Source organism: Glandiceps talaboti, chromosome 19, assembly GCF_964340395.1.
Source record: "Glandiceps talaboti chromosome 19, keGlaTala1.1, whole genome shotgun sequence".
In the NCBI taxonomy this organism is placed as follows: domain Eukaryota; kingdom Metazoa; phylum Hemichordata; class Enteropneusta; family Spengelidae; genus Glandiceps; species Glandiceps talaboti.
Genome location: NC_135567.1, coordinates 21,160,306 through 21,177,573, shown reverse-complemented (window position 1 = coordinate 21,177,573; position 17,268 = coordinate 21,160,306). Strand labels below are relative to the sequence as shown.

At 37.3% G+C, this 17,268-nt stretch overlaps 1 protein-coding gene across 1 annotated transcript in view; it reads right to left on the bottom strand.

Moving 5' to 3' along the window:
• Positions 1 to 17,268, bottom strand: part of LOC144450139 (uncharacterized) — a 110,647-nt gene that overhangs the window by 5,941 nt on the left and 87,438 nt on the right. The window contains 10 exon segments of the mRNA XM_078140706.1: positions 1,579 to 1,686; positions 2,384 to 2,608; positions 3,211 to 3,330; positions 5,890 to 6,006; positions 9,349 to 9,519; positions 10,053 to 10,169; positions 10,458 to 10,580; positions 10,762 to 10,887; positions 16,222 to 16,347; positions 16,926 to 17,048. Of these exon segments, the coding sequence (XP_077996832.1) occupies positions 1,579 to 1,686; positions 2,384 to 2,608; positions 3,211 to 3,330; positions 5,890 to 6,006; positions 9,349 to 9,519; positions 10,053 to 10,169; positions 10,458 to 10,580; positions 10,762 to 10,887; positions 16,222 to 16,347; positions 16,926 to 17,048 (1,356 nt within the window).

Below are 17,268 nucleotides of genomic sequence, written 5' to 3'. Positions count from 1 at the left end.
TTACATTCATTGGGAGGTGGTGGGGGACTGTTATACTTACATTCACTGGGAGGTGGTGGGGACTGTTCCACTTACATTCATTGGGAAGTGGTGGGGGACTGTTATACTTACATTCACTGGGAGGTGGTGGGGACTGTTATACTTACATTCACTGGGAGGTGGTGGGGACTGTTATACTTACATTCACTGGGAGGTGGTGGGGACTGTTCCACTTACATTCATTGGGAGGTGGTGGGGGACTGTTATACTTACATTGATTGGGAGGTGGTAGGAACTGTTATACTTACATTCACTGGGAGGTGGTTGGAACTGTCATCATACTAACATTCACTGGGAGGTGGTGGGGACTGTTATGCTTACATTCACTGGGAGGTGGTGAGGACTGTTATACTTACATCCACTGGGAGGTGGTGGGGACTGTTATACTTACATTCACTGGGTGGTGGTGGGGACTGTTATACTTACATCCACTGGGAGGTGGTGGGAACTGTTATACTTACATTCACTGGGAGGTGGTGGGGGACTGTTATATTTACATTCACTGGGAGTTGGTGGGGGTCTGTTATACTTACATTCACTGGGAGGTGGTGGGGACTGTTATACTTACATTCACTGGGAGGTGGTGGGGGACTGTTATACTTACATTCACTGGGAGGTGGTGGGGGACTGTTATACTTACATTCACTGGAGGTGGTGGGGACTGTTATACTTACATCCACTGGGAGGTGGTGAGGACTGTTATACTTACATTCACTGGGAGGTGGTGGGGACTGTTATACTTACATTCACTGGGAGGTGGTGAGGACTGTTATACTTACATTCACTGGGAGGTGGTGGGAGACTGTTATACTTACGTTCATTGGGAGGTGGTGGGGACTGTTATACTTACATTCACTGGAGGTGGTGGGGGACTGTTATACTTACGTTCACTAAGAGGTGGTGGGAGACTGTTATACTTACGTTCATTGGGAGGTGGTGGGGGACTGTTATACTTACATTCACTGGGAGGTGGTGGGGACTGTTATACTTACATTCACTGGGAGGTGGTGGTGGGGACTGTTATACTTATGTTCATTGGGAGGTGGTGGGGGACTGTTATACTTACGTTCATTGGGAGGTGGTGGTGGGAACTGTTATACTTACGTTCATTGGGAGGTGGTGGGGGACTGTTATACTTACATTCACTGGGAGGTGGTGGTGGGAACTGTTATACTTACATTCACTGGGAGGTGGTGGGGACTGTTATACTTACGTTCATTGGGAGGTGGTGGGGGACTGTTATACTTACATTCACTGGGAGGTGGTGGGGACTGTTATACTTACATTCACTGGGAGGTGGTGGTGGGGACTGTTATACTTACGTTCATTGGGAGGTGGTGGGGGACTGTTATACTTACATTCATTGGGAGGTGGTGGGGGACTGTTATACTTACATTCACTGGGAGGTGGTGGGGACTGTTATACTTACATTCACTGGGAGGTGGTGGTGGGGACTGTTATACTTACGTTCATTGGGAGGTGGTGGGGGACTGTTATACTTACATTCATTGGGAGGTGGTGGGGGACTGTTATACTTACATTCATTAGGAGGTGGTGGGGGACATGAGTCACATCTACAGAGTGGTAAACCATCAGATGCCTGGATACATGAAGCACCATCACGGCAAATAACACTGTCACAGGTTGCTAAGAGACAAAATATAATATTGAACTTAAATTAATTCTTTCTCTCTAGGGGGTATTTGTTTGTACACAACTAAGTACAAGTTGGTCCTCTTTCTCCCTAGGGGGTATTTGTTTGTACTCAACTAAGTACAAGTTGGTCCTCTTTCTCTTTAGGGGGTATTTGTTTGTACACAACTAAGTACAAGTTGGTCCTCTTTCTCTCTAGGAGGTATTTGTTTGTACTCAACTAAGTACAAGTTGGTCCTCTTTCTCCCTAGGGTGTATTTGTTTGTATACAACTAAGTACAAGTTGGTCCTCTTTCTCTCTAGGAGGTATTTGTTTGTACTCAACTAAGTACAAGTTGGTCCTCTTTCTCTCTAGGAGGTATTTGTTTGTATACAACTAAGTACAAGTTGGTCCTCTTTCTCTCTAGGGGGTATTTGTTTGTACACAACTAAGTACAAGTTGGTCCTCTTTCTCTCTAGGGGGTATTTGTTTGTACTCAACTAAGTACAAGTTGGTCCTCTTTCTCTCTAGGGGGTATTTGTTTGTATACAACTAAGTACAAGTTGGTCCTCTTTCTCCCCGGAAATATTTATAATGAATAGGATTTGTCTGTTCATTTAAGGTTATATCTAGAACAAAGAAGTCGTAAGGGAATTACATGCATATTAATTATCCCAATTTGCATATTAATTAGTGGCTGTGTATACTTACGCTGACATGGTCCTGGATAATCATATCGTGCAGGACTATTAGTAAGACATTTGAACAGGAAGAGTTCATTGTAACTGGGGTATGTCTGCCTGTCTGTACCACACACTAATCCTGGAGCATCAGAACAATGATGTTCCCTACATCTACACTCACAGGATATCTCATTATTGGCAGTGACTATACAGGTTTGTCTTGGTGGACAGGGACCTGCCAAATCACACATTGCTAAAGGAGAAACAAAATGAAGGAAAAGAATGTTTTATAAGTGATTGAAATGATAAAGAATGAGGATGACATAAATTATAGACATTGGAGAGAGATGTCTATGCATAGAGAAGGATTTGATTCTGCCTACACCTATTGTTATTCTAGTAACTTATAATAGCAAAATCTACTCTGACTGTATCCATTACCATAATAGTAATCACATCAAAACACTTGCATATACATAGATTATGTATATATAACCATAGTAACCAAATTAAACACTTACATGTAATGTACCGTATGCACCAAATATAAACACTCATACTTATGTATCAATTACCATAGTAACCAAAAATAAGATACTTGCATGTCGATATATATCATACACCATAGTATCCAAATTAAAATACATATGTATCAAATATCATAGTAAACAAAAATAAAGTACTTGCGGGTATATATGTATCAAATACCATAGTAACCAAATTAAAACACTTACATGTACATATGTATCCATAGTAACCAAGATGAAACACTTATGTGTACAAATACCATAGTAACTAACTTAAAATAAGAGATCACATGTATCAAATGCCATAGTAACCAAATTAAACACTTACGTGTACATATGTATCCATTGCCATAGTAACCAAGGTTACATTGACAGGAATATGATCCATTGCTGTTAATACATATTGCATTGGTATCACACAGGTGTAGTCTAACACACTCATTAATATCTACAGGTTAGAATAACAGTAAATATATTGTTGGATTATTTTGTCAATGAAATATGCTGTTCACATCTGCAACTGATAAAATATTCATATCACACCTGTTTTTATCCAACTGCTAATGTTGTGATACCAAACAACAAACTTAATTGTACAACTACTAAAATTGTGACTATAAGACACAGGACATAATTTGACATGCAGAGAGCTTTTAACTGTAAACTGTCAGTTTTGTTCACTCTGTGATAGAGGGCGCTGTTTACTATCGACTACAAACTGTCAGTTTTGTTCACTCTGTGATAGAGGGCACTGTTTACTACTGACTACAAACTGTCAGTTTTGTTCACTCTATGATAGATGGCACTGTTTACTATCGACTACAAACTGTCAGTCTTGTTCACTATGATAGAGGGCACTGTTTACTATCGACTACAAACTGTCAGTTTTGTTCATTCTGTGATAGATGGCACTGTTTACTATCAACTAAAAACTGTCAGTTTTGTTCACTCTGTGATAGAGGGCGCTGTTTACTATCGACTACAAACTGTCAGTTTTGTTCACTCTATGATAGAGGGCGCTGTTTACTATCGACTACAAACTGTCAGTCTTGTTCACTCTGTGATAGAGGGCACTGTTTACTATCGACTACAAACTGTCAGTCTTGTTCACTCTGTGATAGATGGCACTGTTTACTATCGACTACAAACTGTCAGTTTTGTTCACTCTGTGATAGATGGCACTGTTTACTATCAACTACAAACTGTCAGTCTTGTTCACTCTGTGATAGATGGCACTGTTTACTATCGACTACAAACTGTCAGTTTTGTTCACTCTGTGATAGATGGCACTGTTTACTATCGACTACAAACTGTCAGTTTTGTTCACTCTGTGATAGATGGCACTGTTTACTATCGAATACAAACTGTCAGTCTTGTTCACTCTATGATAGAGGGCACTGTTTACTATCGACTACAAACTGTCAGTTTTGTTCACTCTGTGATAGATGGCACTGTTTACTATCGACTACAAACTGTCAGTTTTGTTCACTCTATGATAGAGGGCACTGTTTACTATCGACTACAAACTGTCAATCTTGTTCACTCTATGATAGAGGGCGCTGTTTACTATCGACTACAAACTGTCAGTTTTGTTCACTCTATGATAGAGGGCACTGTTTACTATCGACTACAAACTGTCAGTTTTGTTCACTCTATGATAGATGGCACTGTTTACTATCGACTACAAACTGTCAGTCTTGTTCACTCTATGATAGATGGCACTGTTTACTATCGAATACAAACTGTCACTCTTGTTCACTCTGTGATAGATGGCACTGTTTACTATCGACTACAAACTGTCAGTTTTGTTCACTCTGTGATAGATGGCACTGTTTACTATCGACTACAAACTGTCAGTTTTGTTCACTCTGTGATAGAGGGCACTGTTTACTATCGACTACAAACTGTCAGTTTTGTTCACTCTGTGATAGAGGGCACTGTTTACTATCGACTACAAACTGTCAGTCTTGTTCACTCTGTGATAGATGGCACTGTTTACTATCGACTTCAAACTGTCAGTTTTGTTCACTCTGTGATAGAGGGCACTGTTTACTATCGACTTCAAACTGTCAGTCTTGTTCACTCTATGATAGATGGCACTGTTTACTATCGACTACAAACTGTCAGTTTTGTTCACTCTGTGATAGAGGGCACTGTTTACTATCGACTACAAACTGTCAGTTTTGTTCACTCTGTGATAGATGGCACTGTTTACTATCGACTACAAACTGTCAGTTTTGTTCACTCTGTGATAGATGGCACTGTTTACTATCGACTACAAACTGTCAGTCTTGTTCACTCTATGATAGATGGCACTGTTTACTATCGACTACAAACTGTCAGTTTTGTTCACTCTGTGATAGAGGGCACTGTTTACTATCGACTACAAACTGTCAGTCTTGTTCACTCTGTGATAGATGGCACTGTTTACTATCGACTTCAAACTGTCAGTTTTGTTCACTCTGTGATAGAGGGCACTGTTTACTATCGACTTCAAACTGTCAGTCTTGTTCACTCTATGATAGATGGCACTGTTTACTATCGACTACAAACTGTCAGTTTTGTTCACTCTATGATAGATGGCACTGTTTACTATCGACTTCAAACTGTCAGTTTTGTTCACTCTATGATAGATGGCACTGTTTACTATCGACTACAAACTGTCAGTCTTGTTCACTCTATGATAGATGGCACTGTTTACTATCGACTACAAACTGTCAGTTTTGTTCACTCTGTGATAGATGGCACTGTTTACTATCGACTACAAACTGTCAGTCTTGTTCACTCTATGATAGATGGCACTGTTTACTATCGACTACAAACTGTCAGTCTTGTTCACTCTGTGATAGAGGGCACTGTTTACTATCGACTACAAACTGTCAGTCTTGTTCACTCTATGATAGAGGGCACTGTTTACTACCGACTACAAACTGTCAGTCTTGTTCACTCTATGATAGAGGGCGCTGTTTATTACAATTGCGTCACAAAGTGACACAGTTACTCTTACCTTGACATGTACCAGCACGTAATTCATACCCCCTATCACACTGACATTTATAGCCTCCTTCTAGGTTGATACATCTTGCATGAAGACCACAGTCAGTAGTCTCACATTCGTCAATATCTATCCAAGAAAAAATGTATATAAAAATTACAAACTATGGTCAAGGTAAAATAATGGTGGCTGGGGACAATAACAGGATATGCACGGTCCACAAAATAGGCCATTACTGTTTTGTTTCAGACATCCACTCATCTATTTTTGGTTTTGCATACCGGTATTACATTGAATATGAGATTGAACCTCTAGCATGAGGTAAATGTAGGTAAAGAGATTGAACCTCTAACATGAGGTAAATGTAGGTAAAGAGATTGAACCTCTAACATGAGGTAAATGTAGGTAAAGAGATTGAACCTCTAGCATGAGGTAAATGTAGGTAAAGAGATTGAACCTCTAGCATGAGGTAAATGTAGGTAAAGAGACTGAACCTCTAGCATGAGGTAAATGAAGGTAAAGAGATTGAACCTCTAGCATGAGGTAAATGTAGGTAAAGAGATTGAACCTCTAGCATGAGGTAAATGTAGGTAAAGAGACTGAACCTCTAGCATGAGGTAAATGTAGGTAAAGAGATTAAACCTCTAGCATGAGGTAAATGTAGGTAAAGAGATTAAACCTCTAGCATGAGGTAAATGTAGGTAAAGAGACTGAACCTCTAGCATGAGGTAAATGTAGGTAAAGAGATTGAACCTCTAGCATGAGGTAAATGTAGGTAAAGAGATTGAACCTCTAGCATGAGTTAAATGAAGGTAAAGAGATTGAACCTCTAGCATGAGGTAAATGTAGGTAAAGAGATTGAACCTCTAGCATGAGGTAAATGTAGGTAAAGAGATTAAACCTCTAGCATGAGGTAAATGTAGGTAAAGAGATTGAACCTCTAACATGAGGTAAATGAAGGTAAAGAGATTGAACCTCTAGCATGTGTTAAATGTAGGTAAAGAGATTAACCTCTAGCATGTGGTAAATGTAAGTAAAGAGATTGAACCTCTCGCATGAGGTAAATGTAGGTAAAGAGATTGAACCTCTAGCATGTGGTAAATGTAAGTAAAGAGATTGAACCTCTAGCATGTGGTAAATGTAAGTAAAGAGATTGAACCTCTAGCATGTGGTAAATGTAAGTAAAGAGATTGAACCTCTAGCATGTGGTAAATGTAGGTAAAGAGATTAAACCTCTAGCATGAGGTAAATGTAGGTAAAGAGATTAAACCTCTAGCATGAGGTAAATGTAGGTAAAGAGATTGAACCTCTAACATGAGTTAAATGTAGGTAAAGAGATTAAACCTCTAGCATGAGGTAAATGTAGGTAAAGAGATTGAACCTCTAGCATGAGGTAAATGTAGGTAAAGAGATTAAACCTCTAGCATGTGGTAAATGTAAGTAAAGAGATTGAACCTCTAACATGAGGTAAATGTAAGTAAAGAGATTAAACCTCTAGCATGAGGTAAATGTAGGTAAAGAGATTGAACCTCTAGCATGAGGTAAATGTAGGTAAAGAGATTAAACCTCTAGCATGAGTTAAATGTAGGTAAAGAGATTGAACCTCTAGCATGAGGTAAATGTAGGTAAAGAGATGAACCTCTAGCATGAGGTAAATGTAGGTAAAGAGATTAAACCTCTAGCATGTGTTAAATGTAGGTAAAGAGATTGAACCTCTAGCATGAGTTAAATGTAGGTAAAGAGATTGAACCTCTAGCATGAGTTAAATGTAGGTAAAGAGATGAACCTCTAGCATGAGGTAAATGTAGGTAAAGAGATTAAACCTCTAGCATGAGTTAAATGTAGGTAAAGAGATTGATCCTCTAGCATGAGGTAAATGTAGGTAAAGAGATTAAACCTCTAGCATGAGTTAAATGTAGGTAAAGAGATTGAACCTCTAGCATGAGTTAAATGTAGGTAAAGAGATGAACCTCTAGCATGAGGTAAATGTAAGTAAAGAGATTAAACCTCTAGCATGAGGTAAATGTAGGTAAAGAGATTGAACCTCTAGCATGTGGTAAATGTAGGTAAAGAGATTGAACCTCTAGCATGAGGTAAATGTAGGTAAAGAGATTGAACCTCTAGCATGAGTTAAATGTAGGTAAAGAGATTAAACCTCTAGCATATGGTAAATGTAGGTAAAGAGATTGAACCTCTAGCATGAGTTAAATGTAGGTAAAGAGATTGAACCTCTAGCATGAGTTAAATGTAGGTAAAGAGATTGAACCTCTAGCATGAGGTAAATGTAAGTAAAGAGATTAAACCTCTAGCATGAGGTAAATGTAGGTAAAGAGATTGAACCTCTAGCATGTGGTAAATGTAGGTAAAGAGATTGAACCTCTAGCATGAGTTAAATGTAGGTAAAGAGATTAAACCTCTAGCATGAGGTAAATGTAGGTAAAGAGATTAAACCTCTAGCATGAGGTAAATGTAAGTAAAGAGATTAAACCTCTCGCATGAGGTAAATGTAGGTAAAGAGATTGAATCTCTAGCATGAGGTAAATGTAGGTAAAGAGATTAAACCTCTAGCATGAGTTAAATGTAGGTAAAGAGATTAAACCTCTAGCATGAGGTAAATGTAGGTAAAGAGATTAAACCTCTAGCATGAGGTAAATGTAAGTAAAGAGATTAAACCTCTCGCATGAGGTAAATGTAGGTAAAGAGATTGAACCTCTAGCATGAGGTAAATGTAGGTAAAGAGATTAAACCTCTAGCATGAGTTAAATGTAGGTAAAGAGATTGAACCTCTAGCATGAGGTAAATGTAGGTAAAGAGATTGAACCTCTAGCATGAGTTAAATGTAGGTAAAGAGATTAAACCTCTAGCATGAGTTAAATGTAGGTAAAGAGATTAAACCTCTAGCATGAGGTAAATGTAGGTAAAGAGATTGAACCTCTAGCATGAGGTAAATGTAGGTAAAGAGATTAAACCTCTAGCATGAGTTAAATGTAGGTAAAGAGATTGAACCTCTAGCATGTGGTAAATGTAGGTAAAGAGATTGAACCTCTAGCATGAGGTAAATGTAGGTAAAGAGATTGAACCTCTAGCATGAGTTAAATGTAGGTAAAGAGATTAAACCTCTAGCATGAGGTAAATGTAGGTAAAGAGATTGAACCTCTAGCATGAGGTAAATGTAGGTAAAGAGATTAAACCTCTAGCATGAGGTAAATGTAAGTAAAGAGATTAAACCTCTAGCATGAGGTAAATGTTGGTAAAGAGATTGAATCTCTAGCATGAGGTAAATGTAGGTAACGAGATTGAACCTCTAGCATGAGGTAAATGTAGGTAAAGAGATTAAACCTCTAGCATGAGGTAAATGTAGGTAAAGAGAAAAGCTATACAATCTCTTGATTCACAAAACAATTCCCTGTTGTTAAAAATATGATAAATTTACAATTTTGTTGAAAGTATTGAGAGAAAAAGAAAACTAACCTTGGCACCATTCCCGGTATGGGTATATACTGTTGTCATTATTCATATGACTATTATCAACCTTGACAAGTTCAAATCCATCCTGACATGGACACTCATAGCTTCCAAAGGTATTCTCACAACACAGTGCATGCTCTCCACATATATCAGGGTCATGGCATTCATTAACATCTGAAAAAAAGACAATGCATCGAACAGATGTCAAGCAATATTTGTTTGCAGAGGTTTTTATGAATACATGGAGACGATTTATACAAACTAAAGTATGGGATATCTCATGAGAAGATTTATACAAACTAAGGTATGGGATATCTCATGAGAAGTGAAGAATTGTACTTTGTTCTTTACCCAAACACACACACACTCTCTGTCTCTCTCTCTCACTCACTCTGTCTGTCTGTCTGTCTGTCTGTCTGTCTGTCTGTCTGTCTCTTTCTCTCTGTCTGTCTGTCTCTGTCTGTCTGTCTCTGTCTCTGTCTCTGTCTCTCTCTCTCTCTCTCTCTCTCTCTCTCTCTCTCTCTCTCTCTCTCTCTCTCTCTCTCTCTCTCTCTCTCTCTCTCTCTCTCTCTCTCTCTCTCTCTCTCTCTCTCTCTCTCTCTCTCTCTCTCTCCCCCCCCCCCAGATTGGTGACTGGAACACAGAACTAACTCCTAGTTTATGTGTTCTTTGATAATGACTTTTATTTTTGTAATAATACTACATACCTAGACATATCTTGCCACTGCCATAAAATCCATAGTTACATATACAGGCATACGATCCATCTAAGTTAATACACTCAGCTTGTTCTGCACAAACACTTCCAAGGCATTCATCAGTATCTATTGAAGTAATGAGAACCCATAGTAGGGGATATTTATATTACACTATTGGCTTCTTGAAGTAATTAATGGAAACATGTAAATTACGCAGTCCATCTTGACAAGTGCATCAAAGTAATGAGAACTCATAGCAGGAACATGTAAATTACATTGTACGGCAATTGTACACATTCCATTTATGGGCAATCAATTATTGTTGTCTGCTAAGGCATATACTAACAAATATGCTGTATATTCAATTTGAAATCACACATATTTTTAATCTGATTAACAGGAATTACCACTTACCTGTACAGTGTAAACCGCTACCATGGTAACCATCTCTACAAGTGCAATCAAAGCTACCAGGTGTATTAGTACACACTGCATTTGTATGACAATCATTTGTATCTTCTAGGCATTCATCAATGTCTGGAAAACATACAAATATGGAGAGTAGGTCATTAATAATTGGGTAAGAAAAGATCCATTTTAAATTGTAGGATAAAACTTGATGAAAAAAATATGTAAAACTTTTCGAATAAACATGGCCTAGTTTCCTGTCCTGTTTCCCAAATAACTCACACTAGGTTCAAAGTTCTATTGAACTCACCATAGCAACCCTTTTTACCAGGTCTGTATTCATAGCCTGCTTGACATATACAGTAGTACGAACCAATCACATTGTAGCAATCTCCTCCTTGACGACATGGATTGCTTCCTTCACATTCATCAACATCTGTAAAAGATTGGTCAATAGTCATTTACCATTTACAGGTCAAAGGTCAAAAATTCTAAATATGGTTTATAATAAGAGGTTGCAAAATACAGTGAAGGGCTTTCATTTGTCAAACTACTATGAGAATAAGATGTTTTTTTCATTAGATATAACTTTATTATAGCCGTTAGAAATTGATAATTCTATTTGGGTATATAAGTGTAATAAAGACATTAAAGGATGCTACAATATTACAACATAATTATATACTCCTACAAGCTAGGCTTTGGACTTGTATTCTTAATAACAGCATATTAATGTACATCGGACTCTCCTATGGTGAAGTGAGTGGTTTGCTAGTTCCTATACAGTACGTATTGCTATGATTGACTAGTGGTCTGCTAGTCTAGTTCCTATACAGTACATATTGCTATAATTGACTAGTGGTCTGCTAGTCTAGTTTCTATACAGTATGTATTGCTATAATTGACTAGTGGTCTGCTAGTCTAGTTCCGGTACAGTACGTATTGCTATAATTGACTAGTGGTCTGCTAGTCTAGTTCCGGTACAGTACATATTGCTATAATTGACTAGTGGTCTGCTAGTCTAGTTTCTATACAGTACGTATTGCTATAATTGACTAGTGGTCTGCTAGTCTAGTTTCTATACAGTACGTATTGCTATAATTGACTAGTGGTCTGCTAGTCTAGTTCCTATACAGTATGTATTGCTATAATTGACTAGTGGTCTGCTAGTCTAGTTCCTATACAGTACGTATTGCTATAATTGACTAGTGGTCTGCTAGTCTAGTTTCTATACAGTATGTATTGCTATAATTGACTAGTGGTCTGCTAGTCTAGTTTCTATACAGTACATATTGCTATAATTGACTAGTGGTCTGCTAGTCTAGTTCCGGTACAGTACGTATTGCTATAATTGACTAGTGGTCTGCTAGTCTAGTTCCGGTACAGTATGTATTGCTATAATTGACTAGTGGTCTGCTAGTCTAGTTCCGGTACAGTATGTATTGCTATAATTGACTAGTGGTCTGCTAGTCTAGTTCCTATACAGTACGTATTGCTATAATTGACTAGTGGTCTGCTAGTCTAGTTTCTATACAGTATGTATTGCTATAATTGACTAGTGGTCTGCTAGTCTAGTTTCTATACAGTACATATTGCTATAATTGACTAGTGGTCTACTAGTCTAGTTTCTATACAGTACGTATTGCTATAATTGACTAGTGGTCTACTAGTCTAGTTCCGGTACAGTACGTATTGCTATGATTGACTAGTGGTCTGCTAGTCTAGTTCCTATACAGTACATATTGCTATAATTGACTAGTGGTCTACTAGTCTAGTTCCTATACAGTACATATTGCTATAATTGACTAGTGGTCTACTAGTCTAGTTCCTATACAGTACATATTGCTATGATTGACTAGTGGTCTACTAGTCTAGTTCCTATACAGTATGTATTGCTATAATTGACTAGTGGTCTGCTAGTCTAGTTTCTATACAGTACGTATTGCTATAATTGACTAGTGGTCTGCTAGTCTAGTTCCGGTACAGTACGTATTGCTATAATTGACTAGTGGTCTGCTAGTCTAGTTCCTATACAGTATGTATTGCTATAATTGACTAGTGGTCTACTAGTCTAGTTTCTATACAGTACGTATTGCTATAATTGACTAGTGGTCTGCTAGTCTAGTTCCGGTACAGTACGTATTGCTATAATTGACTAGTGGTCTACTAGTCTAGTTCCTATACAGTACGTATTGCTATAATTGACTAGTGGTCTACTAGTCTAGTTTCTATACAGTACGTATTGCTATAATTGACTAGTGGTCTACTAGTCTAGTTTCTATACAGTACGTATTGCTATAATTGACTAGTGGTCTACTAGTCTAGTTCCTATACAGTACGTATTGCTATAATTGACTAGTGGTCTACTAGTCTAGTTTCTATACAGTACGTATTGCTATAATTGACTAGTGGTCTGCTAGTCTAGTTTCTATACAGTATGTATTGCTATGATTGACTAGTGGTCTACTAGTCTAGTTTCTATACAGTACGTATTGCTATAATTGACTAGTGGTCTGCTAGTCTAGTTTCTATACAGTACGTATTGCTATAATTGACTAGTGGTCTACTAGTCTAGTTCCTATACAGTACGTATTGCTATAATTGACTAGTGGTCTACTAGTCTAGTTTCTATACAGTACGTATTGCTATAATTGACTAGTGGTCTGCTAGTCTAGTTTCTATACAGTATGTATTGCTATGATTGACTAGTGGTCTACTAGTCTAGTTTCTATACAGTACGTATTGCTATAATTGACTAGTGGTCTGCTAGTCTAGTTTCTATACAGTACGTATTGCTATAATTGACTAGTGGTCTACTAGTCTAGTTTCTATACAGTACGTATTGCTATAATTGACTAGTGGTCTACTAGTCTAGTTCCTATACAGTATGTATTGCTATAATTGACTAGTGGTCTACTAGTCTAGTTTCTATACAGTACGTATTGCTATAATTGACTAGTGGTCTGCTAGTCTAGTTTCTATACAGTATGTATTGCTATGATTGACTAGTGGTCTACTAGTCTAGTTCCTATACAGTACGTATTGCTATAATTGACTAGTGGTCTGCTAGTCTAGTTTCTATACAGTACGTATTGCTATAATTGACTAGTGGTCTGCTAGTCTAGTTTCTATACAGTACGTATTGCTATAATTGACTAGTGGTCTACTAGTCTAGTTCCTATACAGTATGTATTGCTATAATTGACTAGTGGTCTGCTAGTCTAGTTCCTATACAGTATGTATTGCTATAATTGACTAGTGGTCTACTAGTCTAGTTTCTATACAGTATGTATTGCTATAATTGACTAGTGGTCTGCTAGTCTAGTTTCTATACAGTACATATTGCTATAATTGACTAGTGGTCTACTAGTCTAGTTCCTATACAGTACGTATTGCTATAATTGACTAGTGGTCTGCTAGTCTAGTTTCTATACAGTACATATTGCTATAATTGACTAGTGGTCTACTAGTCTAGTTCCGGTACAGTACATATTGCTATAATTGACTAGTGGTCTGCTAGTCTAGTTTCTATACAGTATGTATTGCTATAATTGACTAGTGGTCTGCTAGTCTAGTTTCTATACAGTACATATTGCTATGATTGACTAGTGGTCTGCTAGTCTAGTTTCTATACAGTATGTATTGCTATAATTGACTAGTGGTCTACTAGTCTAGTTCCTATACAGTATGTATTGCTATAATTGACTAGTGGTCTGCTAGTCTAGTTTCTATACAGTATGTATTGCTATAATTGACTAGTGGTCTGCTAGTCTAGTTTCTATACAGTACATATTGCTATAATTGACTAGTGGTCTGCTAGTCTAGTTTCTATACAGTATGTATTGCTATAATTGACTAGTGGTCTACTAGTCTAGTTCCTATACAGTATGTATTGCTATAATTGACTAGTGGTCTGCTAGTCTAGTTTCTATACAGTACATATTGCTATAATTGACTAGTGGTCTACTAGTCTAGTTCCTATACAGTATGTATTGCTATAATTGACTAGTGGTCTGCTAGTCTAGTTTCTATACAGTATGTATTGCTATAATTGACTAGTGGTCTGCTAGTCTAGTTTCTATACAGTACATATTGCTATAATTGACTAGTGGTCTACTAGTCTAGTTCCTATACAGTACATATTGCTATAATTGACTAGTGGTCTACTAGTCTAGTTCCTATACAGTACATATTGCTATAATTGACTAGTGGTCTGCTAGTCTAGTTCCTATACAGTACATATTGCTATAATTGACTAGTGGTCTACTAGTCTAGTTTCTATACAGTACATATTGCTATAATTGACTAGTGGTCTACTAGTCTAGTTTCTATACAGTACATATTGCTATAATTGACTAGTGGTCTGCTAGTCTAGTTCCGGTACAGTACATATTGCTATAATTGACTAGTGGTCTACTAGTCTAGTTTCTATACAGTATGTATTGCTATAATTGACTAGTGGTCTGCTAGTCTAGTTCCGGTACAGTACGTATTGCTATAATTGACTAGTGGTCTGCTAGTCTAGTTCCTATACAGTATGTATTGCTATAATTGACTATAGTGGTCTACTAGTCTAGTTTCTATACAGTATGTATTGCTATAATTGACTAGTGGTCTGCTAGTCTAGTTTCTATACAGTACATATTGCTATAATTGACTAGTGGTCTACTAGTCTAGTTCCTATACAGTATGTATTGCTATAATTGACTAGTGGTCTGCTAGTCTAGTTCCTATACAGTACGTATTGCTATAATTGACTAGTGGTCTGCTAGTCTAGTTTCTATACAGTACGTATTGCTATGATTGACTAGTGGTCTACTAGTCTAGTTTCTATACAGTACGTATTGCTATAATTGACTAGTGGTCTGCTAGTCTAGTTCCTATACAGTACATATTGCTATAATTGACTAGTGGTCTGCTAGTCTAGTTCCTATACAGTACATATTGCTATGATTGACTAGTGGTCTACTAGTCTAGTTCCGGTACAGTATGTATTGCTATAATTGACTAGTGGTCTGCTAGTCTAGTTCCGGTACAGTACGTATTGCTATAATTGACTAGTGGTCTGCTAGTCTAGTTTCTATACAGTATGTATTGCTATAATTGACTAGTGGTCTGCTAGTCTAGTTCCTATACAGTACGTATTGCTATAATTGACTAGTGGTCTGCTAGTCTAGTTTCTATACAGTATGTATTGCTATAATTGACTAGTGGTCTGCTAGTCTAGTTCCGGTACAGTACATATTGCTATGATTGACTAGTGGTCTGCTAGTCTAGTTTCTATACAGTATTGTTACAATTTACACATCTAAGACTTGTGGGTCTGCTAGTCTAGTTCCTATACAGTATTGTTACAATTTACACATCCAAGACTTATGGTCTGCTAGTCTAGTTCCTATACAGTATCATTACAATTTACACATCCAAGACTTGTGGGTCTGCTAGTCTAGTTCCTATACAGTATTGTTACAATTTACACATCCAAACTTGTGGTCTGTTTATATACTGGAAATGTCCCAAACTTTCCCCACTGATCTTTATAAATATTCCATGCTGGGTTGAATCGATAGTCCAGCTTGTTTCTTCAAACTAATCAGAAATTCAATGAACAAAGAGCCCTCAAATGTTTGTAGAACTTTGTCAATCAATTCATGGCATTGGATCTCTGGACTTTGAAGTCGTAGTTATTTGTATACAAGTCACTGGTTAATAATTTCAGTGTTTTGGGTATATCTACGTTATGTTTTGGATTAGTGTATATACTACTTACCCATGCATGAAAACAGTGTCACATGACTATAACCCTTGTCACAGCGGCAATGGTAGCTACCCTCTGTATTAACACAGGTACTGTGATCGGCACACTGATTGGTGTCTTCAGCACATTCATCGATGTCTGTGGTGAAGAAATAGAATTTGAAGTAACATTTACATAAACAGAAGATTAACGACATAATGATTAATAGTAAGATAACATCTTATTATAAAAACATATTTACAATTTGACATTAATACCTACCTAATCTGTCTATGTGAATGTATTTATTAAGCTCTTGTTACGTGTGCCAGAGAACAAACACTGGACACAGGAATTGTCATAATATAAAAACAAAATCCTGAGGGTATAAATCCATGATGTTCAGCCCAAACATGCATCTTGCTTGTGATGGTGTATATAAAGAATAATACACTCAATTGGCAAACAGTTCAATGGATACCATAAATAATCTAATATTGTTTTCTAATATCACCCCCTTGGCAAATTTGTGTTAGAGAAAATTGCTTGCAACATTAGGCACACAGAAAACAATAACTTACTATCACAAATGTTACCATTCTGTCTGTAGCTGTTTTAGTCATAATAAGTTACCTCCACAAATGTTACCATTCTGTCTGTAGCTGTGTTAGTCATAATAACTTACCTTCACAAATGTTACCATTCTGTCTGTAGCTGTGTTAGTCATAATAACTTACCTTCACAAATGTTACCATTTTGTCTGTAGCCTTGTTTACATTTACAACCAAAGTCACCTTGTCCATTCACACAATCCTTAGAGTCATCACAATCATCTTGTCCGTTTTCACACTCATCAATATCTATACAATATAAAGACATTGTTTGTATCATTGTAGAATACAAATTGGTATAATAGTACAAAATAATAAGTAAACTGAAAAACAACATATGTGAGTGTGTGTGTGTGTGTGTGTGTGTGTGTGTGTGTGTGCATGCATGCATGCGTGTGCATGTGTGTGCGTGCATGCGTGCACGTGTGCGTGCGCATGTCTTAGGGTTAGTATTTCAGAATAAAATATA